We start from the raw sequence: 24,542 nt of genomic DNA, 5'->3' as shown, positions 1-24,542 counted from the left end.
GGTTTTAACCCAACTAACTATCATTCTCTTCATCTCATGCCCTGTCTCTTGCCAACAGCAGCTGGCCACACCTCTGCTGGTGCTCAGATGACATGACACAAGTGGTCATGTCACCAGCCCCCCCCACTTACCCCACCCCCCCGCCGCCCCCCACACCCCAGCCCCTCGCTCACTGACCCGCCGCTCACCCCGCTTTTTTATTTCATAAGTGCTACTAGTTTGCTTGCTGGCCTATTTTTTAATCTGTGCCACTCATCAGTGGATGCGTTGTGACACTTGCCCGCCCCCTGGGAGTTGCTGCTGATTTCCATGCCCTGGAGTAATTCTGTCAGTAAGCAATATGAATGGGATCAAGATAAAGCATCACCCACTCTTTGACAATTGAATTCCTTTATGAGCCCAGTTCTAGTCAGCAGCTCTCTCCCCCCGGGCACATCTGTGCATGAATGTCAGCAATATGGAGTTTACAGGAGCAGCAGGATGTCAACGCGGTAGACAGGGTAGTTACAATGAGAACAGACTCAGTACAAGATGATAAACACAAGTCATTAAAAGTCCCTCCTTCCTGCTTTTCCTGTGGAGGGAGAGTTTCTCTTAGCCCCTCTGCAGGGAGAAAACCAACTGCAGTAGGATCCTGCAAGAGACAGAGCCCTAAATAATACAGAGAATTACATACACAAGGAATAACCAGGAGACCCAGGGCTCTGCTCCTTGGCCGGTGCCAACCAGTGCAGGAATAGTCTCTCTCCAGAAGCGTTTAGAGACAGACTGGTTCCTTCAGGAGCTGAACACTGTGTGGTAGAGGTATTGAGGAGCCCCAGCACAGTCCATCATAGCTCAGCATGATAGGAGTCAGTCTTCAACAGCTCACTGGGTTTCATGAAGATCCCCTCCATCACCTTCCAGTTGTTGTTCTGGTTGGAGTAGGACATGCCATGGACTTCCTTTTGGCCATGGATAGGTCGCCCATACTGCTCCCCGGTCACAGACAGGAGCATGTCAGTAGATGAGTGCTTGAACCGTACCTCGCCATCCCGCACCCAGTAGGTCCCACTGCACAGAACAGTCCAGTCATCCAGGTAGTCTCCCTCGCCATCCTCCCCAAACGCGCTGACTTCCTGCAAGAACAGCAGAAGGAAACACCATTTCAGTGTGCCTCTGAAAACTTCCCTGCGAGACAGAGTGAGCCACCCAGAGAAGAGCTAGAACGTGGAATGATTATATTCTTGGTACAGGTTATATATTAGCTTGAAGAAGAAACCTCCAATCTTGAGCACTGAGCAGGGATTTGGGCCTTTGGATCACAATTAAGGAGCATACCTCCATGTCCCCCTCCTCCTGAGGAATCACATCGTGTCAGATTTGCAGCACTCACACAGAGAACAGCATTCCCACCGGAAAAGGGGGCAGGGACCTGCAAGGACTTGCCTTTTCAGGGCAGTGACTTACAGACAACTCTCTCCCTGCTGCAGTCATACACACAACGCCTTTCTCCTCCCTCAGGCACACAGGGCAGGGTAGCCAGTGTCACTGTCTCAGGCAAGCACCAGCCCAGCTCTCAAGCAGACAGGTCAAGGTTTGTCCTGTCCAACCCCCTCAACTAAGTACTGACCGCTCAGTGAGCAGAGAAGGCTGATGCTATACCACAGACCTCCCCGCAGAGAACCCTCGTCAGGCAATACCAGGGAAATAAGTGGGAGCCATGCCCGCAGAAGTCTCCACACAACTCTAACTCCAGGGATTACCTGGTTTCCTGATAGAGGCGACGTGAAGTGATGGCTGTGCAGGTTTCGCCCTGTGTTGATGTGGGTCAGCCGGATGGACTGCCCACATTGCACAGGAGTCCCCCTCTCACAGACCATGGATGTCTTTCCCCGAACTCTCCAATAACTGTTACTGTCGTCCACAGCAGACACGCCCGTCACTGACTGCTGCCCACTACCTGCGTGACCAGAAAAGAAGTCAGAGAGCGTACAACCTGCCCACAAATTCTTAAGTACTGCAGAAGGCAAGAAACACTTGGGAAGGCTGTGGACAGACTTCGCCAAAAGCAGGAATTTGCCCATCAGGCAGTTTTAGTTCAACAAAATATTTTGACATTCTGGGTCCCTTATAGAGTTTTCAACATAAAATGCAATCGGCAGCATGCTGTAGAGCAGCACACAAATCAGGGACAGGACTACGTTCCTTCCAAAGGCTTTTAAGAGCCGCACAAACTGCCCAAGTGCAGCCAGAGTATAAGGGGGGCAGGGACCCCAGGCTCCGCCAGAGAAGGAGGCAACATACCCAGCCTTCAAAAGAACTTTGAGGGTAACAAGGCTCCCCAGAAACCTGCAACAGATGCAGATGTTGTCATTGGGTGGACGGGGGAGAACAGGTTCTGTACCAAAACTATAGATTGCTGGGATGTGAGACCAGGCAGGGGACTCGGTTCCAGACCAAGCTCGGAACAATATGTAGCAATGGGGAAGGGATGGGCAGAGAACAGGAGAGAAAGTGAGTCAGTCCATGGAGACAGGTCCCAGTCCAGCATGAATGGTCCAGGAGAAAGGTTTCAGAGAAGGACCTTGGAAGGGATGGGGTGGCGCAGCTAGGCTGCAGACCTGGAGATGGAATACAGGAAAGAGTCCTGAGCAGAGAGGGTAGCTGTGGGGTATAACAGGTATCAGAGACAGGCGACGGGACCGGGGTGGGGGATCGCGGGCGGGGGGAGGGGATCGCGGGAAGGGGGCCAGGCCAGGGGACCGGGGGGGGGGATCGCGGGCGGGGGCCCAGGCCGGGGGACCGGGGGGGGGGAGGGGATCGCGGGCGGGGGCCAGGCCGGGGGACCGAGGGGGGGGATCGCGGGTGGGGCCCAGGCCAGGGGACCGGGGTGGGGGGAGGGGATCGCGGGAAGGGGGCCAGGCCAGGGGACCGGGGGGGGGGTCGCGGGTGGGGCCCAGGCCAGGGGACCGGGGTGGGGGGAGGGGATCGCGGGCAGGGGCCCAGGCCAGGGAACCGGGGGGGGGGATCGCGGGCGGGGGCCAGGCCAGGCCAGGGGACCGGGGGGGAGGGAATCGCGGGCGGGGGCCCCGGCCAGGGGACCGGGGGGGGGACTCGGGGGCGGGGGCCAGGCCAGGGGACCGGGGTGGTGGGAGGGGATCGCGGGAAGGGGGCCAGGCCAGGGGACCGGGGGGGGGATCGCGGGCGGGGCCCAGGCCAGGGGACCCGGGGGGGATCGCGGGCGGGGCCCAGGCCAGGGGACCGCGGTGGGGGGAGGGGGGCGCGGGAAGGGGGCCAGGCCAGGGGACCGGGGGGGGAATCGCGGGCGGGGGCCCAGGCCAGGGGACCGGGGGGGGATCGCGGGCGGGGGCCCAGGCCAGGGGACCGGGGTGGGGGGAGGGGATCGCGGGAAGGGGGCCAGGCCAGGGGACCGGGGGGGGAATCGCGGGCGGGGGCCCAGGCCAGGGGACCGGGGGGGGCTCGCGGGCGGGGGCCCAGGCCAGGGGACCGGGGGGGGATCGCGGGCGGGGGCCCAGGCCAGGGGACCGGGGGGGGAATCGCGGGCGGGGGCCCAGGCCAGGGGACCGGGGGGGGGGGAATCGCGGGCGGGGGCCCAGGCCAGGGGACCGGGGGGGAGGGAATCGCGGGCGGGGGCCCAGGCCAGGGGACCGGGGGGGGAATCGCGGGCGGGGGCCCAGGCCAGGGGACCGGGGGGGGGAATCGCGGGCGGGGGCCCAGGCCAGGGGACCGGGGGGGGTCGCGGGCGGGGCCCAGGCCAGGGGACCGGGGGGGGGAATCGCGGGCGGGGGCCCAGGCCAGGGGACCGGGGGGGGTCGCGGGCGGGGCCCAGGCCAGGGGACCGGGGGGGGATCGCGGGCGGGGCCCAGGCCCGCCCCGTTACCAGATCCGTAGCGCACGTCGTGCGAGTGGAGCCGGACGTTGTGGCGGACGTTGAGCAGCTTCACTACGGAGCCGCAGGTGACCGGGCCGGGCTCGGAGCCCGCCGCCGCGCCCAGGCCCACCACCAGCATTAGGAGCCGGGGCCCCGGGACTCGCCAGCGCCGCATCCTCTCTAACGGAACCGGAAACCCACCCAACCGGAACCATAGAGCAGCGCCCTCGGAGCCTATCGTTCCCCTGCACTCTCCGCGCCTAGAGAGGCAGGAAGTGCGCCCGTGAGCCGGAAGCGGAAACTTTCTGAGGGACGTTCTGAGCGCCCGGAGGTCGCGGCTCCTCTGCTCCCACCTATCTCCGCCGCAGCGGAGGCCTCCATTTTCCCTTCGGCCCTGAGCGGAGGCGGCGAGAGTCTCGGAGCCCAGCGGGTAAGTCCGGGCGCGGCCCTCCCGGGGCCGGGAGTGGGGGCGCTGGCCGGGGTCTCTGGCCCGGGGGGCGGGCCCCTATCGCCCGCGGGCGTCTCTCCGCGCCCGGGCAGCGGCGGGCGGTGGGGAGGGTCCTCCTGGGCCGCCGCCCCTGCCCATCCCCCCGCCGCCCCTCAGACCCCGCCCTGCCCCTTACCCTCCCTATCGCCCCCTCCCCGCCCCCATCGCACCCCGCGGGCCCTCCCCCTCCCCGCTGCCCCTCCCCCACTCCTCCGCGAGCGCCCAGCCACGCTCCGGGGGTGCCCCGTGCCCACGGCCGGCCCCTGTGGCCCTTTGTCCGAGTGCCCCACAAACGGGTAACCCAGCCTCAGCCCGTGCCGGGTGCCGCGTTGTGCCGGGTGCCTGCTGCGAAGGTGGCACTGCAGCAGCTCCTCGCCCTGGGGGGAGCCGCTCGGGTGTATTGGGGTGTTTGGTTGTTAGGGGAAATGAAAAGGCCCCGGAGCTGCAATGGTGACTCGCCTTTCCCTGGGTTAGAGGCCTACGTGCTTTACAGCCTGGGCACATGGAGCTGAGAGAACCTGTTTTCCAAGCACTGGGCAACAAAATCTGAGTCATAGCTGTAAGCAGGCAATGAGGGCTGCTGCATCAGCTTCATGCGACCTCTGTCCACCTTTCATTCCCAAGGATCCCAGGGCACTTTAGCACTGCGCAGTAGGGTACCACCATTGCTGTGGATGGGTGTCACCCGGCCCAAAAGAGAACTGGGCCAAACCCCTCCTCTTACAGAAAGGGCCTTGTGGTCTTTAACGTTAGCAGAGAGGATCTGTCTTTTAAGGCAGTGGTTCTCGACCAGGGGTATGCAGAGGTCTTCCCGGGGGTACATCAACTCATCTAGATATTTGCTGAGTTTTACAACAGGCTACATAAAAAGCACTAGCGAAGGCAGTACAGACTAAAATGTCATACAGACAACAACTTGTTTATACTGCTCTGTATACTAGACACTGAAATGTAACTACAGTAGTTATAGTCCAGTTGATTGATTTTATAACAATATGGTAACAATGAGAGAGTCAGCCATTTTTCAGTAATAGTGTGGCTGTGACACTTTTGTGTTTTTTGTCTGATTTTGTAAGCAAGTAGTTTTTAAGTGAGGTGAAACTTTGGGTACACAAGACAAAACAGACTCCTGAAAGGGATACAGTAGTCTGGAAAGGTTGAGAGCCACTGTTTTCCGGCATTACCCTAAGGGACCCACAGAGTAACCCTGTGTTACTGACCTTATCTTTGGAAGGATACAGAGTTGAGTTGCCCTTGTTCTGATTTGAACCTTTGGTTCCACAGAGACTAGGTGTTTTAAAACGGGCTGCTTAAACCTTTGCACTATTCCCTGCAGGAGCTTCATGCAACCTCTCTGTCCACCTTTCATCCCAAAGGATCCCATGGCACTCAGCACTGCGCAGTAGGGTAGCACCATTGGTGTGGATGGATCCCCAAATAATACCCTGAATTGCTAAGCACTACTGAGTGTCTCCTTCCTATTCTGTTGCTTGGATATTTGTAGTTACAAATAGCTAGTTTTCAAAAGACATTAAAAATTCCACTGATTATAACAAATAACTAAAATTTGGCTATCCTCAGAACCCACAGTGGTGCAATTAGTGACTTGGAAGGACCCAGTGATAATACAGGTACTACTAGCAGCCAGATGTTTGATAGCTTGTTTTTGGAAAAGGACCAATCCCCCAACATTAGTATGTTAGAGAAACAAGGAATACAGTATTGCAATGGGGAAATGATAGCCTTGTATTACGATCAAGCAGATTTTACAGTGTATGGCTACTGTTTCTGGAGTCTGAACAACATAAATATCCAGATAACACTATGAGTTTGATCAAACAAATGAGTCTTTTGAAGATAATCAATACCAGGGAATAGGCAGAAGTGGAGGAGAGCCAAGGGACCCATACGAGGGACACGTACAGCAGCTGGGTATGCTATATATGATTCATAGAAAGAAAAATAACAGAAAAAAGGGACATTTCTGGACCACCTCACACTGGAAGTCAGAGTCACTGTTCATATTTGGATAATATGTGCTGTGGACTATGGGCTAAACGTCTAAAATGGTATTCGTGGTGTTGCTGGGTACAGGTCTGAGCCCCCCCCCCCCCCTTGAGTCTTTGCATTTAAATAAAGTGGAATTAGAATGTGAGCTGGGAGTTTATCATACTTCTGTGGCAATATGAATTTACTAGGTCAGAGTTAATAGGGATCTGTATAATTTAAATAATTACATTTTTTCAGTTCAGGTATGTTGATGACAAAATATCTATTTAAACTACTGACTGACTCTCTGAAAATCATAAGCTGCTTTAGGAGAAGTGCCTTTTATTTTTTAACCTGATGAGGTGATTTGAAGCAGGGGATACCTAGATGGACTTTGGCCTGGCAATTGCCTGTAGTGGGTTATAGGCAATTGCCAGTTGACTATCAGGATGAAATTTCTGCTGTCACTAGATTTTGTTGGAATAATATTGTGGTGGTTGTTTCCAGAGGCTAGAGCCAGCCTGAGTGGCAGAGTGGTATTTATGATTTCACTCTTGGATTTCCTGGCATTGCAATGTATGGAGGGTGGGGTGGCGGGAGGGTCATTTAGATTTTGTAATAAAGACAAAGAATTGCAAAATCTAAACTAGAAATTTGTACTGGTGTTTGGGTAGAGCCTGCAGGCCCCATAGTGGTAGGCACTATGCACTCCCGCTGAGAGGTGATCCCTGCACTGAGCTGCTTACAGTCACACTAGACACAGGGTGGGATTAACAGATAGAGATCCACATTCCAATTTAAATAAATCTTGTTTGATTTTGAGCATCCCCCTGCAGTTAATTGCTCTTGAAGAGTATTTTTGTCCAAGGTGCTAGTCTGGATGCGTCATGGTTCTTCAGTGTGATGTCTTTCATAGGGTTTAAGGCCAGAGGTGACCATTGTGATCAGCTGCTAGTCCATGATTTCTCAGCCTTTCAAAGGGACTCCCTTTAGTGCCATCTTGTGGAGCTGCACATACACACATGCCCTTAAACGATCTATGTAGGAGTTTGGGTGGATTTTCTGGTAGCTGTTTAAATCCAGTGACTAGGGCATCTCTCTTCCTTGTTTGTGAGTCTGAGAGGTGAGTTCTGCCCCACCATGTACTCTGGCATTATTTTTCTTTCCTGAAGCCTAGATTGGCTTTTTCTCTCTTCTCCAGCAATGTTTATTCTGAAGTTGTTTCTGCAATGGAGTGGCTTCTGGCCAAGAGGAGTGTCGTCTTTTTGGGGAAGGAGGCATCATCTTTGCTATGCAAATACTGAAGGTTATGCTGTCCATCCCCCCTTTATCTCCTGTCACCCACATCACAGCCCCCATCCTCCAGGCAGAGGAGGTGTAGCTGAGATGTTCCCTGGGACTTCTTGCCACTGCTGCTTTGCTCACCCAGAACAAGGCACTGTGAAGTGAGAGAAAATGCCAGTGTGCTGATATCTGTGCCTGTAACATTCTGACTCTCTGCAGTGACTCACTAATCACAATATTGATATATTTTTGTCCATGGGTTAACTTCTGCAAAAACATTGGTGTACAGTATTTGTAGAGCTGTGCCACAGCACTCATGTGCATGTGTGTTTTGTTAAGCAACTAGGAGACTGCTGGGTTGATTGCATTAGTGACGGTCTTGTACAGGTGTTTCAGCGCTGAAAGCACCAATGCCAAAGCGACTCAGCCAGGCCGAATGCAGCTCCTGGCTTCCTTCGCCTAAACAGAGATGTAACCTACAGTTTGTGATAATCTGGCTTGAGCTGAGTGGCCTGATTGTAGTTAGCGAGACCTGTAATCTCTGCATTGAAGGTGAGGGTAGCTGCTATCTGCTTTGTTTTATTCCAGTTAAGGGCAACTTATGGGTTCCAAAAAGTTGTCACGGTGGCCTTGATCTGAGCAGAGTATGAATGCCCCTGGCCCAGCCTTGTATTGCTTGATGAGAGAAGTGCGGCTTCTGTGTGCGTGTCTCAAGGCAGGGGACTAGCGTTTTCCATCCCCAGCTGTCTAACGTCACAGTACTGCAAAGTGCTGTTTCAAACCCTCAGTAAGAAGTGACATAACTGATATTCACAAACAGGCAGCAGGACTTTGGAGCTGTACTCGAGCTCTGCTCCAGGCAAAAACCTGCTGCTCCACTGCTCTGGAGCTGCTCTGCACTCCAGCTCCGGGCTCCGCTCCAAAGCCCTGCTAGGCAAGGTGTTAAAGTAACCAAATGCATTTGCTGAAATAAAAGACAGGAAGAATTAACCTATATTCAGTCTTGTATTGACGTCTCACTACGGTATCACAGGCATAAAGGTAACTTCAATCTCAAGACTTGTGCACCCAACAGATTACTGGCACACCACAAACAGTGACTTTAAATAAATGATCAGGTTTAGTCACACACCTCCACAAACACTAGCCATGTATTTCTGTACTCAGTTACCTTGCTGCATTCCTGTTACCTTTAGCCAGCTCACATAATTCTTTACCAAGTATACGATATCATCCTGGTCATTGGTTTCCGGTGCTGTGAGCGCTTTTTGCGGCAAGGGAGGCCTGCAGTAAAGATAATTGCCCTCAGGAGTGTCCGCAGATGTAATTGTGGGGCCGAAAGACCTGTCCCTGTGTCAGGTTAGATGCAGTTTCGCACATTTTCCCAGGGTTCTCTAGTATTTCAACATTCCCCAACGACAGGCAACTCTGTGCCACCCAGTCTCCAGCACAGTCATTCTTTGAGACTCCCGCTTTCCATTTGACATGGCATCCAATGGGATTTCCGCGCTAGAGTTGGAATGAATTTCTATACTCAACGCAGAATGGAGGATGCAGTGTTAGTATATATCTGATTCCACATCTCCATGGCAATAGCCATGCTCAGTTCTAGTTTCCATGCTAATTAATCTCTGCTTGCTGCCATTCACACTGTTTTTAGAGTGGATGATGGTGGAGCTGGAAATGGCCAAATGTCTCAAATTGAGTGGCTGTTTTGGACGACTGCATCCAGTAAATGAGCTGCTACTTCTCAGTTGTGCTTCTACTCACTGGACAAGCTGGAATGGAAACGTGCTCAAGGGGATGATGTGGCTGGAACGTGCAGTGAGGAGAACTTGGGCTCAGAATGAAAAGTTAGAACAGACAGAAGGTCGTGGCATGCTGGAGAGTTGAGGTGGCAATTTTGCCATCTTTGCAGCTGTCTTAAAAGGGTGAATTGTGGGCAGAGGGGTGAGGCTGTTCTACTTAGAAACTCAAATGTGTGAAAGAGCTGTTCAGCCTGCTGCTGGTGGTTTTTGTAATTGTTTGTATTTCAGGAGGCACGTATGAGCAGATACACAGGAGAACTGTTGGTGGTTGGTTCATACACACCTACATGCCAAAGTAGGGATGTCAGTAATGTAATGATACATGATATGGCTGTACTACAATGTTACACAGTTCATCTGAGGTAGTTGATGCAATAGCAATGTACAAAAGCATATTTAGATGTTTGTGGCCTTACTATCTGGGAGATCAGCTCAAGCAGATATGGTAGGGATTGTGTGTGTGTGTCGTTGCTAGACGTGCAGATGCTGGGGAGGAGATATTCTGTACGGGGTCGGTATATGGGTGACAGGCTGACGACTGGCCAGGAGGTGGAGTGATGTCATTCTAGCCCAGAGCTGTTACTATTGTCCGTGTCTCTAGTATGTTGTAGAGGGAGTGCTGGCTAGAGCCAGGAGTCCCCAGATAGCTTTGGGACTGTGGAATCTGAGCTCTGAGCTGCTCATCTCTTTAATGTCATGTTTTTTCTGTACCATATCTCTGTTGTGAGATTTCCTTTTGTGAGACGTAGGCTGATGCATTTCCTTGCAGCTTTTAATATGTGTGAAGGTTTGGGTAGGTCCTCCAGGGATAGCCTAGGTCAGGAGTGGCCGACCTGAGCCTGAGAAGGAGCCAGAATTTACCAATGTACATTGCCAAAGAGCCACAGTAATACGTCAGCAGCTCCCTGCTCCCAGCACCTCCCCCCCACTGGCAGCCGATCAGTGCCTCCCCAGCCATCCCTGCACCTCCTGATCAGCTGTTTCGTGGGGTGCAGGGGGCTAGGGGGGGTGGGGGAGGAGCGAGGGCATAGCAGGATCAGGGGAAAGAGTGGAATGAGGGCAGAGCCAGGGGTTGAGCAGTGAGCACCCCCTGGCACATTGGAAAGCTGGTGCCTGTAGCTCCAGCCCCGGAGTCGGTGCCTAGACAAGGAGCCGCATGTTAACTTCTGAAGAGCCGCATGTGGTTCCGGAGCCCCAGGTTGGCCACTCCAGGCCTAGGTATGTTTTTATCGAGGAGAAAGCCCAAGATTTGCTGTAAGCAGCCATGTTTGTGCAATCTGAAAGTCTAGACCTGGGGGCAGCCCCAGCAGCTAGATGGGGGTGGGACTTGCTCATATCCCAAGCCAGCAGAGTCAGATTGTCTTGTGTGTGATTGCCTTCTGGAATTCGTTTGGCCAGGTGTCGTTCCCTAGGGGGCCGTGGAATTCTGCTTCTCATCGGTTTTTTACATGTATGCACCATGTCTGTTTCAACACTGAGTTTGGAGATTAGTGCTTTAGATCTGCCTCTTCATCTAACCCGGGGTGGCCAACCTGTGGCTCTGGAGCCACATGCGGCTCTTCAGAAGTTAATATGCGGCTCCTTGAATAGGCACCGACTCCGCGGCTGGAGCTACAGGCGCCAACTTTCCAATGTGCTGCTCAACCGCTGGCTCTGCCACAGGCCTGCCCCCACTCCACCCCTTCCCGCTCCCCTCCCCCCGCCTGCCATCCCTCGCTCCTCCCCCTCCAAGCCTCCTGCACCCCACAAATCAAAACAGCTGATCGGGAGGTATGGGGAGGGAGAGGGAGGTGCGGATTGGTGGGGCTGCCGGTGGGTGGGCGGCGCTGGGAGTGGGGACAGAGCTGATGGGGGGGCTGCTGACGTATTACTGAGGCTCTTTGGCAATGTACATTGTTAAATTCTGGCTCCTTCTCAGACTCAGGTTGGCCACCCCGGCTCTAACCCTTCTCGATCCATCTCCAGAGGCAGTGTCTGGTCTGCTTCCGCACCAGGGTGCTAGCTGGAAGAATTGTAAATGGTTCTGTTGTCTCAGTGTTACTTTTTGAAGCAGAGTCAGTTGGGAATGATGGTGAGTTGTAAAGCCACAAGTTCAAAGGAAACAAAAATAGTAAATCCAAACCACCACTATGGACACGTGGTTTGCCCTTGTGCTGATCTTGACTCTCCCGTTGCTTCCAGAAGCCACATTCTAATACAGTGGCAGTCAAAGGGTCTGGATCCTGGAAACAAACCTTAAAAGTCCTCGTCTAGTGCCTTCATTTCGATCCTACCAGTGAGCCTTTTGCTGTTCTCTGGTAATCTGTAAACATTCTAATCCAGAGTGGGGTTATTGTGATGCTGTGTAACTGTCACACTTTGTCACATCCAGACTCCTGGAGCATTCGGTCCTCTTAGGCCCTCTCCTGTAGTAAGTTTGCCATCTTTGACTCCTGGAGCTCTGTGAACAATGTGCTGCCTTGTCTGTCTAGGCTGGTAAGCAGCCAGTCAGCAATATACCCTATCAGGCTTCTCTAGCTTTTATTTCATTAGCCAAGTGTGACATTTAATCATGTTAAAACCTGAATTGAGGTTGTATGTCTCATAGGTTTCTGGGCAGCGATCAAGTGGTGCTGCTTTTCTGGATGAGACAAGAGCTCAGCTCTGTAATGATGGTTGCTCCTGTGATTTGGCTGCTCACTCAGACCAAGTTAAAAGCCTCTAGAAGCTCTAGGCTGTTGTCTGATTTGCATAATCCTTGGCAACTGGTGTGTTCATGCAGGATGGATTATGGGTAGTTCTGGGGGCTTCATAAATGGTTTGAAATCCTGTTGCCTTAACTCTCTCCCTGTATTTGCGACTCTTTGGTTTTTTTCTTCCTTGGTTGGTTGTAAGTGGGATTTCATGTTTGCCAGGTAGTTCTCTGTGGAGCGTGGTTTGAGACGCCGGAGCCATGTCTGATTTTGTGGAGAGCGAGGCTGAGGAGTCGGAGGAGGAATACAACGATGATGGGGAGGTTGTTCCGAGAGTAAACAAGAAGTTTGTAGAAGAGGAAGATGGTGAGTTTGTTCATCTGTCATCAGGCCCATCTGCTTCAGCGCTCTCAGCATGCCCTGAACAGTCATGGCGGCTCTTCCATCTTTCAGTGATTAGCAACGGTTCCTTCTCATCACTGCGGGGCGGAGGGTTTGGTGGTGAACTATAACCTGCCATCAGGCCAAATAAGGCAGCACTCTCCTGAGAAACAGACATGCTGACTGGGAAATCTTGTCTCCATGGAGAAAACTACCAGTAGAACTCGACTGGTATAAACACAGCACTGTAGTTATACCGGCATAACTCCCCACAGGGAAGTGCTTAGTTTGTAGTAAGAGTGGCCGCACACGGCGTTATACTGGTATAGTTCTGTCGGTAAATTTCCCTGTATAGATAAGCCCTTAGTGCATTTTTGTGTAAAGGATTTGATCCCTAGTTATTCAGTTTGGCATCCTGTATCTGTGGGGAACACATGACAAAGCCATGGCATAATGAGCATAGGAGGGCAGGCTCTAGGCAGTCCCATAGAATGTTTTAGTGCCTTTCCTCCTTAAAGCACTTGGAAGCGTATTTTCTATTCCCAAGTACCAAATCACCTGCCATCAACATCTAGAACCACCTGATGCTACCCAGTAAAGCAAAGGAGTTCCCCAGACACACACGCAGCCCCCCTATTCCCTCTGCAGAGACAGCTCCAGTGAGCAGGCCTTGGAGCCAGTTGGGAGAGTCTATGAACTTGGGCTTTGTTTGAGGGGGGTTTCAGAGTCTCTGGCCTTCTGCTCATTGCAGCCTGCCTCCACTGTTCAGATGGGCAGAGCTAGGGTAACCCAGCTGCTCGCTGGAGATGAATGTTAACTTCAACGGCACAAAATTGTTTCAGCAATGAGACCTCCTTGTAATGCTGTTCTCAATGCAGACAGAGCCCGGTAAGGCTGCTGCAATGCTGGGCTTTTGACTTGGCCCCTGACCCCAACAGATAAGCTGAGAGAGGAGCTCATTGCAAATACCTAGAACAGTCTGAGTGAAGTGTCCTGAGCCCCTCTGAAACTTGTATTACTGCCCATCTCAGATGAGGAGGAGGAGGAGGAGAATCTTGATGATCAAGATGAGCAGGGGAACCTAAAGGGATTCATTAATGATGATGATGATGAGGAAGAGGAGGAGGAGGAAGAGGCAAGCGACTCTGGCGATTCGGAGGATGATGTTGGCCACAAAAAGAGAAAACGCAGTAAGTTGTGTAAGCTGGGCTCTGCGGCAGGCAGTGTGGTGCAGTACGCACACCTGCCCTGTTTGAGCTGCTAGAGCTGCAGAGTGGGGAACAAGGGCTTCTCCTGGCCCTCCCAGGGTCTGATGCCTGAGCAGTAATGGCACTAGCTCAAGCTCTGTGCTGTGCGCTGACCAGTACGGGGGAGTGTAACCTGTCCCTGCTCTCTCCTGCCAGCTTTCGATGACCGTCTGGAGGATGACGATTTTGACCTCATTGAAGAGAACTTGGGTGTCAAAGTCAAAAGAGTGAGTTCTTTTTTCATGCCAATATTTTGCATGGTGAGGGACCTTGGCTTGGGTTAGTAAGTGAGAGGGGGAAGGTGGGGCTGGAAAGTTGAGCCCAGCATGGGTGTGTTGCATGCACTGCTGTATGAGCACTTCTGGAGCGTGGAAGTCAAGGACAGCCATGGAGGCCAGGCTGAGTTCTTCAGTTCTCCCAGCCTGAGGGTGAGTGCTGGGGTGTTGGGAAGGTAGAGAGAGGTGTGGCCCTCAGAATGATGGGCAGGGCTGTGCCCAGGCCTGGGGATGGCCCTGCACACCTGATGGAATGCACTGGTGTGCTGGTGCTCCCCGTGGTTGGGATACATTGCGGTGGGGTAGGGAGTGTTCAGAAGGGCTCTGGTAGAGAACGTGCTGCATTTATGTGGTGTCTGTGATGACAAGGACCTTCTGATTACTTTACTCTTGTAGCAAAAATTCAGGCGTGTGCGAAAAATGTCAGATGATGAGGATGATGAAGAGGAGGATTATGGGAAGGAGGAACACGAGAAGGAAGCCATTGCTGAAGAAATCTTCCAGGATGGGGAAGGGGAAGAGGGGGGCGAGGCTGTCGACGCTCCCATAGCTCCTCCAGAAGAGGAGGAAGAGGACGAGGAAGATGAATCTGGTAGGCATCCGTGGCCTATTGCTTCAAGTGCTTTCACTCCCTGCGCTTCGGGCCTTGTGCATATGAAGGCTTTGTCTGTGCCCAGTGTTTGGGTGGAGGAACTGATTGCTCCCAGGGTGGGAGTGAACTTGCTGCTGTTCGTGCTCTGCACCCACTTACTTCCCAAACCAAGTGTACAGCCATGGGGTACAGATGTGGCTAGGGAAGAGAATTGCTTAGAGTTGCTCTTCTGGCCTCACTTGCCCCCAGAATGGTGGTAGTGACAGCTTCACATGAAGGGACCAGAGTACCTGTCTCTGGGCATTTGATAGCACAACTTCTGAGCCATTCGGCCCTGCTGCTGCCAGAAGTCCTCCCTCAGACTGCAGCCCAACATCACTGGCCAGCGGGAGGGGATGGACTGCACATATTCCTTCTGTTTAACCCAGTGACTGATATCCCCCCAGTGAGGCTTTTTCTGGCTCTGGTGGCTTTGCCTTGCAAAGCTCTCTTAATCTTTGGGAGTGTGGGCTTAGCGCTGGCTGATCCCTGGAGCTCTAGGGGTTACACCTTCCCAGCAGGCACCTGGATGGTATAGGTGGCTTGGCTAGGTTAGCACCCAGCGATAGCAAACCTGTAGCAGAGGCTTGTCTGTGTGGCCCCCTGGGTATGCGCTATCAGAGCTCTGAATAGCCTAAACCCCGTCCTGTGTCCAGATATTGACGACTTCATTGTGGATGATGATGGGCAACCCCTGAAGAAGCCAAAGTGGCGGAAGAAGCTCCCTGGCTACACAGATGCGTAAGTAGAAGCAGAGGTTTGTGGGGAGGCTACTCAGGTTCCTCAGTCCTCACGACGGCAGTCTGGCCAATTCCTCCCTATCCCCATGTTGTCACATTGGGACCCTCCTAGGGAAACCAAGCTAAGATGAAATCCAGGAGTCCAAGTCCATAGCTTGTGACTTTCTGAAGTGCCAAATCTCCCCTCCCCTGTAGAAGATTGCCCCTTTCTTGTAAGGACACCGACCAGTCATTTTGCAGGGGCATCCCCATGCCTCCCTGAGCCAGGCCCATACTTTATCTGCATCCTCCTGGTAGTGCCTCGGGAGTGCCGTTCCTATGCACTTCACCCAGTGCTGGGGCGAGGGACTCCCTCTCCCTGTCACTTTCCCAGTTCCCACTCAGAGCACAGGTGTCATTCTGGGCCTGAAAGCTCCTCTCTCAGGATAGTGCTGCTGAGAGTACCAGATGTTTAGCTGGCCTGGAGAAAATGTTAACTTCCTCTGCTCTGGGCAGACTTGTTATAGTTCCACCAGGTTTATTTCCCTGATTCCTGAAAAGGGCATTGGAGGAAACGCCTCTGGTAAATGAGAATGCCCTGCCATCGGGCCCTGGCTGTCACCGAACAGCTCTGTAGTGCCCATGCTTTTCCTGGGAGGGGCAAGGTCTTGGGAGCAAGTTAATTGGAAATTGATTACATACCTCTTCTTTCCGCACAAAGCAGCACGTGCCGTGAGTGAAGCTTCATGAGCTATGTAAACATCCAACCCATTCCCTGCCATGCTCGACTTGAAGCTGTGAACACAGGTGCCAGGGTGTACACACCCAGCCAGAAGGGTTTTCAGGGAACTTGGGGTTTAATGAAGCTTTGTCTCTCCTCCAGTGCTTTGCAAGAGGCTCAGGAGATCTTCGGAGTAGACTTTGACTATGATGAATTTGAGAAGTACAATGAGTATGATGAGGAGCTGGAGGAGGAATATGAGTACGAGGATGAGGAGGCCGAAGGGGAGATCCGCGTCCGACCCAAAAAGACTGCCAAGAAGCGCGTCAGTCGACGTAGCATCTTTGAGATGTACGAGCCCAGTGAGCTGGAGAGCAGTCACCTGACAGACCAGGACAATGAGATCCGCGTGACCGACATGCCAGAGAGGTTCCAGGTGAGGGGTCTGTGCTGCTGAGAGGGCCTCCTGGCCACCAGCAAGGCAGCTCTTTGGGGGTGTGGCCTGACTGTGGGCTAGGATCCTGGTTCCCTTATCCCCATGTGCTGGTGCTGAAAAGGCAGGATGGGAACGGCAGTGGGTTTCCCGTGGCCACTGGATGTGGGTGTGAAGTACAGTTCCCTAGCTGTCCCTGGTGCTGGATCCCATCCATTACAGCTCTTCATCATGAGAATGGAGATTACAAAGCGGAGAGAGAGCTTGCTAGGACTTTCCAGCCTCGTCTGTACCCCAGCCAAACTAATGCAGGACATTTCCCACAAGACATTTGCTAGTGCTTAGTATAACCTCCTCTTCAATGACCCTAGCAATTGGCGCTTTCGCTACATCCTGGCATGAGTGTTCCCCAGCCTGACATATCTCGCACTTGGGATTTTTCCTGAGACTCAGACTCAATTTTCCCTCTTTTAATTTCATCCCGTTGCCCATAGCCCTGACCCCCTTGGAACCTTTAAGGTTCTCTGCCCTCCCCCACCCCCCTGAACCCTTGGCAGACATTTGAACCCACCCTCCTGGGAATGAAATGCGTGAAGCAGCTATGGACCTTTTTCTTTTAAATATTGAATTTGAATTGGTTGGTTGTTCTTCAAATCAGTGGGCCCTGCACATGGGAGTGCCACGTTCTTCTTGGGGGAAGAGCCGTGGGGTCTAGCCAGACTCGTCGTGCCCTGCTACACTGTCACATTACAGGTGGAGCAAGCCCAGGGATAGATGAGGTGGGGAAGATTAAATGCTGAGAGAGAGAAGAATCTGATGGCAAAGTCACTGGTGCTCTGTGTGGCTACTGCAGGGAGAGCGCTGACATGGCAGGTGACTTTGAACAGGGCTAGACCCAAGAGGTGCAGAGTGATTGGAATAGAAGAGGCCATGGCACAAGTAGTTTGGGAGCCTCTGGTTTGACTTGCAGTGTCACTTGTGCACCCCTTGCAGAATTTTCTGCCAGTGATTCCCAAAAGAGCAAGCTGGTGGTGACCTAGCATGAGGCTGGGCACAGGTAGGTCCCGGCGTCCAAAGATACATGCTTTGAAAAGCTGCTGTCAATGGAGCCCCTAGGGCGCAGGCATTTTTGAGACCTTCCAGGCATGTGCAGAATGAAAGGAATGGTTGTGGGCCCCTCAGAACTGATGTGTAATGCAAGCCGCAAGTGATACATGGCCCTCCCTTCACCTACAGCTGCGCTCCATCCCTGTGAAGAGTGCTGAAGATGATGAGTTGGAGGAAGAAGCTGACTGGATCTACAGGAATGCCTTTGCCACACCTACCATCTCCCTGCAGGTAACAGGCTTCTCCTTGGACCCCAGGTCTGAGGAGGCTACTGTTCTAACTCTCCAGCATGCTTTGCTTGGGAAAACTCTTCCTGGACTCTTCTTGGAGTGAGGTGGTACCTAACTTACTGGCAGCAAAAAGTCCTGTAGCACCTTATAGACTAACAGACGTTTTGGAGCATGAGCTTTCGTGGGTGAATACCCACTTCGTCGGATGCATGCATGCTCATGCTCCAAAACGTCTGTTAGTCTATAAGGTGCCACAGGACTTTTTGCTGCGTTTACAGATCCAAACTAACACGGCTACTCCTCTGATACTAATTTACTGGGACAGTTGATGCCTGGGTTCCTTACCCATCTAGTGGTGAAGCAGGAAGAGGATGGGGGCTAGGACACCTGAATTGTTTTTGCTTTGCCACTGATTCTCTCTGGTGTTGGGCAGGTCACTTTTGCATCTGGCTCAGTTTCCCTCTGAACTGAAGGGGTGATGCCTCACTCAGGCGGCCATAAGGCACTGTAGCTCATAAAGCTCTTGGAGCAGTGCTGTGGGGGTAGTGAGTGGCGTTAATCATCAGCTCACTGCTACCGGTCAGTCACCTCCATCAGATGCTTCATCCAAACTGCACTTTGAGTCACAAAGGGCTGATGCTTTGGGCTCTCAAACCAGTGTCTGTTAATTGGGGACATCATGTTCCCTTGGGCTGGGCCTGTCTCCCCACTGACAAGAGCAGCCTGCCCAGTGTCCTGGGGAGGGGGCTGTGGGAAGCGCTAGACATGATATTCCCTCTTTCAGGAAAGTTCTGATTACTTGGACCGGGGCCAGGCCAGTAGCAGCTTCAGCCGCAAGGGGCCCAGCACCATACAGAAGATTAAAGAAGCCCTGAACTTCATGAGGAATCAGCACTTCGAGGTAGCTCGCCATTCTGCAGAAGGGTTGGGAGCAAGGGTCTAAGCTCGTTTTACCTTGGAAAGCAGCTGCCAATGTACTGGGGCCAATGGAAAGAGTTCCCGGGGGCCAGCACGGGCGGGGACAGCGCAGGGGTGCCTGGCTTTGAGCACACCTGGCCTTGTAGGAGCCAGAGCAGCTGCAGGGGAAGGCTGGATGAAGATTCTGTAGTTAAGAGGCGGGACGAAGGGGTAAATGGTGACTCGGAACTCCTGGGGCTGTAATCTATAATCCACACTCACCTCAGCCCAGCCTGGCACCTGCACTGCTACCTAGAGACTGAGAGCCCCTTTGATTTACTTTTGTGGGAGTGCACATGGAGGGCAGCACCATGACAGGAGAGGGCAGCTCCCCATAGCCCTTGGGTAACTGCATTTCTCCACACTCCTGACTGCCAGTAGGGGGCACTGATGGGTCTCGTTTCCCACCTAGGTCCCATTCATCGCCTTCTACCGAAAGGAGTACGTCGAGCCGGAGCTGCACATCAACGACCTCTGGAGGGTCTGGCAGTGGGATGAGAAGGTGAGAGGCAAGGGGTTTGTTCTAGAATGATGCTTGTCTGAGATTTCAGCAGGTGCACTGTGTTCCCCACCCACTGTTAGTTCATCACCAGCTCAGCCATGTCCCCGACCCCCAGGTCTGCTATGTATATCCAGCCCCACACAGGGACGCTGCAGCCCATTTTCCTGACACTAGAGAGCAGGCTGTCCCTTTTCTTGGGGTTCTGTTACCATTGGGCAATGGGGCACACCTAGCTGGGAAGGGAGGGATTGCCCTGGTCTCTCTCCTAAACTTGTCTGTGGTCTAGTGACTCTTCCAGCAGCAGTGAGCCAGGACCTCCTTGTGCCCTCTGCCCAAAGCCTGCTCTGCTTTGAGCGCAGCTCTCTGAGATGAGACCTGCTGTGCTTATCAGACGTGGGCTCAGCTGTCGGAGATGTTTCCTTGCTGATGAATGTTGTTCTAGCACCAGCAGCCTGGGTGGTTAGGGACCTGCCTTGGGCAGCGAGATTGGAGGGGAGGAAGTAGCAGTGAGACAGGGTCACAGGCAGTGGGTTCCAGACAGAGGGGGGTTAGCACACACTTATTTCTGCTACCATGTTACAGTGGACCCAGCTAAAGATCCGCAAGCAGAACCTGACCCGTCTGTTTGAGAAGATGCAGGCCTATCAGTACGAGCAAATCTCTGCTGATCCGGACAAACCTTTGGCTGATGGGATAAGGGCGCTTGATACCACTGACATGGAGAGGTATGGCCCTATAACTTTTTGTATTCTTATACAGCACCTTTCATCCCCAAGTGGCTTACAGACTGTCCAAAACGGGATCGCTTCCCCCCGCCCTGAAACGCAGCCATCTCTGGGGTGAACATGACCCACTGAAACGACAAGTGAGTTCAGGGAAGCTTTTATGTGCTGTTTGGGAGGCATCAGGCACTGCAGACTAGAGGGATGATGTTGCTGGAGTCTCCCAAACAGAAGTGAGCACTTCCTAAGGCCTGAAAAGGCCAACGAGAACTCTGGTGCGAGCGTGTCCCTTGCTTTACTTTATAGCCATCGGATCCCAGCACCAAGCACCTTTTCAGTATGAAATGGTCACATAGCAGCACAATGCGTGACTGTTGCAGTCTCTCTCTGTGAGTTTCTCTCTGAAGCCAGAGAGATGGGAAACAGACTGAAGCTTCCTTGTCTGTAAGTGCTCAGAGGGCAATAACCGGATTTCTGCCTCTGCCGGACTAATCAGTCACAGAGCTGGCTCCTTGTGCACGGGTCCCAGCTCAGGGCCACATGGGAATGACATGCTGCCTTTGCACACTGTAGGCTGAAGGACGTGCAGTCCATGGATGAGCTGAAGGATGTGTATAACCATTTCTTGCTGTACTACGGGCGAGACATCCCCAAGATGCAGAATGCTGCCAAAGCCAGTCGAAAGAAGCACAAGCGAATCCGGGAGGATGGTGAAGAGGCAGAAGGTTTGTCCCAGATGAGTTAGACTTTTCGCTCTTGTGACCCTGGGGCAGCTGGAGCTGCTGCTTTAAAACAATTGTGCGACATTTAGAGGCAGCACGCTTGCTCCTCCGTCAACCAATCACGTGCCTACGCGGACGTGTGCGCACGTGATCCACCTAGCCCCACCCCCTGTTCCCTTCCATCTGAAATTAGCCCTTGATCTGTCACGAATCTTTCTAGGGATCCCTTCCCTTTGCATCTGTCCGGGAGACTGAGCTCTGCCGCTCATTAACCTACCCTGGAGCAAGTTGCAGCCACCCTCATCTTCAGTCTGCATGTGCAGCCTGTGGAAGCTATAGATTTCACCATCCCTGCAGATCAAACTAGAGCACTGAGTGCTTGGCGTTGTATTCCAGCAGGCCCCACCTCCAGTATTTGAAGATGAGGGTGGCTTTGAGCCAGCCATATTGTGGAATTCTGTAAACCAACCATTGTTCAGCTGCTCCTCCATCAGTCCAATCCATTCATAGCCAGTATGATCCCAAATGACATCCTACATCTTCTCAGGTACCAGAAACCCCATATGCTGCTCGACTAGCTGCCAAGACCACCAGCTTCTCCTGACACTGTAGGAACACAAGGCAATTACGGGTTTTCAGTACAAAGTTCTGCAGCACGCTGAAAATTAAAATTGTAGAAGCAGAGTACAATTGAACTTACTGTCAGGTTCCAAAGCCCACTGGTACAGTACTGCTTGTTACTCACTGACTGTTCAGTGCACCCCTTCATTGAGCAGCTCTCTGAAGCTGCAGCAGATTCTCCAGTTTGGAGTGTCCCAGAATCCAGGGACCCTGGGGCAGGGGCAGTTCCAGCTTGCAGCAAAGTACACAGGACTCGTGCTCTGCCAGCCAGCACTGTAGATGTCTAACGAGTGTCCCTATAGACACCGCGCTGAATACACTGTTCCTCTGCAGGTGAAGGAGAGGATGCAGAAGATGAAGAGCAGAAGGGGCCCGAGCTGAAGCAGGCATCCCGCAGGGATATGTACACCATCTGTCAAACTGCTGGGCTGGGTAAGGGCTTCCGCCTGGTGAATCGTGGTGAGCTGGCTGTGGGCATGGAGTTGTCAGCATGCCTTGCTAAGCAGTGCATCATCAGACTGGGAGTCGTAGCCTCTATTTAAACCTTGACTTGGTAGTTCTGTGTTGAACTCCAACGTCCCTAGGAGTGAGTGTGGCTCCTGCGGTGCTCAGCTCAGTAGGCTGAAGGTTACCCTTCAGGATTCTCTTTGCCTGGGCAACTCTTGGGAGCGCATGAAGAACTAATCCAGTGACCACACAGCTACAAGTTAAAAAAAGTTGTTTGTATTGTAAGTGACATGCACATCCCCATCCCCACAAGCTGAGAGAGCCCAAGCAATAGCCGAGGCTGTATTCATACTCCCGTGCCACAGGTACTGAGCAGTCTGGTGGATCTCTCAACAGGTGGGCATCGATAGAGGGGTGATTCCTGCTGGGGTCTCCCCTCAGGGGCTTCCCACTTTAACCCAGCCAGGGAACCTCTTTTATCTTGTTGTGACCATGCCTTGTGCATGTGCAGGAGGTTCCAACCCCCCTTTTCCTTATCTGTACTTCATACCTCCAAAATTTGGGGGCGCCCCACTTTTCATGGCCTGTTCTTAGTTCCCCTTTTTCTTATAGCGTCTTAACACTTACATGGGGGAGGGATAGCTCAGTGGTTTGAGCATTGGCCTGCTAAACCCAGGGTTGTGAGTTCAATCCTTGAGGAGGCCACTTAGTGATCTGGGGCAAAAATTGGTCCTGCTAGTGAAGGCAGGAGGCTGGACTCAATGACCTTTCGAGGTCCCTTCCAGTTCTAGGAGATTGGTATATCTCCAATTATTATTTATTATTTATTATTATTATTATAACCTCTTTCCAGGGTAACCTGCAGCCAGAACAGAATTGTCCATGATGTTCCAATCAGGTGTCTTGTGGTCTGGATGGGGACATATTTTCCATAACGTCCCCTATTGGCACATCCTTCACAGTAATCTTGTGGGCTTATTAGCATAGGATCAGTCTTAGGTCAGTCACTCGTGTCAAGTCTCCTTACGCCTGAGGCCTGTGGTGGCTAAGCTGAAATCTTACAGGCCCTAGCCTGCAGCTTGCTTTACAGCCGTGCTTTCCTTACATACCTAATACAGTAACTCCTCACTGAGCGTTGTAGTTCTGTTCCTGAAAAATGCAACTTTACGGGAAACGATGTTAAACCAATCCAATTTTCCCATACAATTTAATGTAAATGCGGGGGGTTAGGTTCCAAGGAAATGTTTGGGGGCATACAAAAGGCATTATATACTGTACTGTACTGTGGTTGGGAAGTGCCCTGGCTTACCCCACACAGGCACAGCCCGCTGCAGGCTGGGATGCTAGGAAGCACCTTGGCAGCAGCAGCTTCCCCGGAGAAGAACAGGTGCCAACTTTGTGTGTGTGTGGGGGGGGGGTGCACTAGGCCTGTCTCTTCCTGTCCCCACTCCACTCCAGGCGCACCTCTTCCCACCCCCACTCCACCTCCTCGCGGGAGCAGCAGCAGGGCGTAGGGCTTTCTGGGAGGCAAGGGGAGGAGCGGAGACACAGCATGGGTGGGGGAAGCACTGGGAGGGAGGGGGCAGAGAAGAGGAACTTTTGCAATGCTCCCTTGTAAAGTCGCTGCTTTTCCACAGAATCTTACAAGCAGTGGACAGAGCAGGCAGCCAAACGACGTTATGCGGGAGCATTGTACAACTTTAAACGAGCATGTTCCCTAATTGAGCAGCAATGTAACTTTGAAATAATGTTAAGAGGGAGGACGTTAAGTGAGGGGTTACTGTACATACTCATCACTCCAGAATACTCGTCAGTCTGATACTCCTATCATCCTATCCTACTTGTCTGTCATCACACAGTGATTCCATGGGACATAGCATGAGTTCCCCACGACAACAACACACAAGGATAAAATGAACTCATTGGCTGCGGAGTGGAGGCAGGTGTTAACACACTCCGGCGTACTGTAGCAGCTGCCCTGACTCAGAGGAGCCAGGCCCTGGCTACTGGATGTGGGTGGGTGGTTTTGGTCAGCATGTGCGAAGATGCACTTCCTTGCGTACTTGTGCATTCTCTGCCCTAGACGGCCTGGCTAAGAAGTTTGGTCTGACGCCTGAGCAGTTTGGAGAGAATCTTCGGGACAGTTACCAGCGTCATGAGACTGAGCAGTTCCCAGCAGAGCCGCTGGAGCTGGCCAAGGATTACGTGTGTAGGTCAGTGTGCAGGTGCCGCTCTGGGATGTGTAGGGGGAGATGACATCAGGCACTCTCACATCCCATGTCTCCTTTCAGTCAATTCCCAAGCCCTGAGGCTGTGCTGGAAGGAGCCCGCTACATGGTGGCCTTGCAGATAGCCCGGGAGCCGCTCGTCAGGCAGGTCTTGAGACAGACTTTCCAAGAGCGAGCCAAACTCAACATTGCACCCACCAAGAAGGGTAAAAAGGTAAGGGAGAGGAGCACTGCTTCCACGGGTGTCTGCTGGGGGCTGGGCCTAGGCCAACCGCTCACTCTTCCATGGTTCAATAATGTGCATGCTCCTTCTGCCTTGAAAGGGAAGTGCTGAGTCTGGCCCGGCCTGCCTGCATTCTTGGGTCAGTGCTTTGGGTTTAGCATCTGCTGTGTGCTGGAGCCCGGCTTGGGGAGTGCTGGCTGAAGCCCTCCATGGCAGCTCTGAGACCTCTCTGGTGGTGTATAGTTGAGGTCCACTCCTGCTC

The 24,542-nt window shown here is 53.0% G+C and overlaps 2 protein-coding genes across 3 annotated transcripts in view; one reads left to right on the top strand and one right to left on the bottom strand.

Moving 5' to 3' along the window:
• Window positions 1-210: 210 nt before the first annotated feature.
• On the bottom strand, window positions 211-4,069 carry SDF2 (stromal cell derived factor 2). Its single transcript, XM_044993955.1, has 3 exons — window positions 3,884-4,069; window positions 1,746-1,942; window positions 211-1,118 (listed from the first exon to the last, which is right to left on the bottom strand). Exons 1-3 carry the CDS (start codon window positions 4,047-4,049, stop codon window positions 831-833), a joined length of 651 nt encoding a protein of 216 aa, XP_044849890.1. The 5' UTR covers window positions 4,050-4,069; the 3' UTR covers window positions 211-830.
• Window positions 4,070-4,132: 63 nt separating this feature from the next.
• The window catches only part of SUPT6H (SPT6 homolog, histone chaperone and transcription elongation factor), a 40,216-nt gene continuing 19,806 nt past the window's right edge, over window positions 4,133-24,542 (top strand). The window contains exons 1-15 of one of the 2 annotated variants that reach the window (XM_044993954.1): window positions 4,133-4,304; window positions 12,337-12,480; window positions 13,527-13,685; window positions 13,899-13,969; window positions 14,414-14,609; window positions 15,305-15,389; window positions 16,251-16,524; window positions 17,758-17,859; window positions 18,643-18,759; window positions 19,228-19,317; window positions 19,900-20,042; window positions 20,613-20,764; window positions 21,716-21,814; window positions 23,913-24,042; window positions 24,121-24,271. In XM_044993954.1, coding sequence (XP_044849889.1) covers window positions 12,375-12,480; window positions 13,527-13,685; window positions 13,899-13,969; window positions 14,414-14,609; window positions 15,305-15,389; window positions 16,251-16,524; window positions 17,758-17,859; window positions 18,643-18,759; window positions 19,228-19,317; window positions 19,900-20,042; window positions 20,613-20,764; window positions 21,716-21,814; window positions 23,913-24,042; window positions 24,121-24,271 — 1,875 coding nt within the window. In that variant the 5' untranslated portion in view covers window positions 4,133-4,304; window positions 12,337-12,374. The remainder of the gene's footprint in view (window positions 4,305-12,336; window positions 12,481-13,526; window positions 13,686-13,898; window positions 13,970-14,413; window positions 14,610-15,304; window positions 15,390-16,250; window positions 16,525-17,757; window positions 17,860-18,642; window positions 18,760-19,227; window positions 19,318-19,899; window positions 20,043-20,612; window positions 20,765-21,715; window positions 21,815-23,912; window positions 24,043-24,120; window positions 24,272-24,542) is intronic. The other variant, XM_044993953.1, reaches the window with a different exon arrangement.

The sequence above is a fragment of the Mauremys mutica genome, chromosome 19 (assembly GCF_020497125.1).
Source record: "Mauremys mutica isolate MM-2020 ecotype Southern chromosome 19, ASM2049712v1, whole genome shotgun sequence".
NCBI lineage: Eukaryota > Metazoa > Chordata > Testudines > Geoemydidae > Mauremys > Mauremys mutica.
Note: the sequence above shows the minus strand (reverse complement) of the source record. Positions and strands in the feature narration are given on the sequence as shown.

Excerpts from the sequence above, each read along its gene's own strand:
- SDF2 (XM_044993955.1), bottom strand. The coding sequence starts at position 4,049 with ATGCGGCGCTGGCGAGTCCCGGGGCCCCGGCTCCTAATGCTGGTGGTG. Across the intron at positions 1,943-3,883 it reads CGACGTGCGCTACGGATCTG|GTAGTGGGCAGCAGTCAGTG; the intron begins GTAACGGGGCGG and ends CTGGTCACGCAG. Across the intron at positions 1,119-1,745 it reads CGCCTCTATCAGGAAACCAG|GAAGTCAGCGCGTTTGGGGA; the intron begins GTAATCCCTGGA and ends CTGTTCTTGCAG.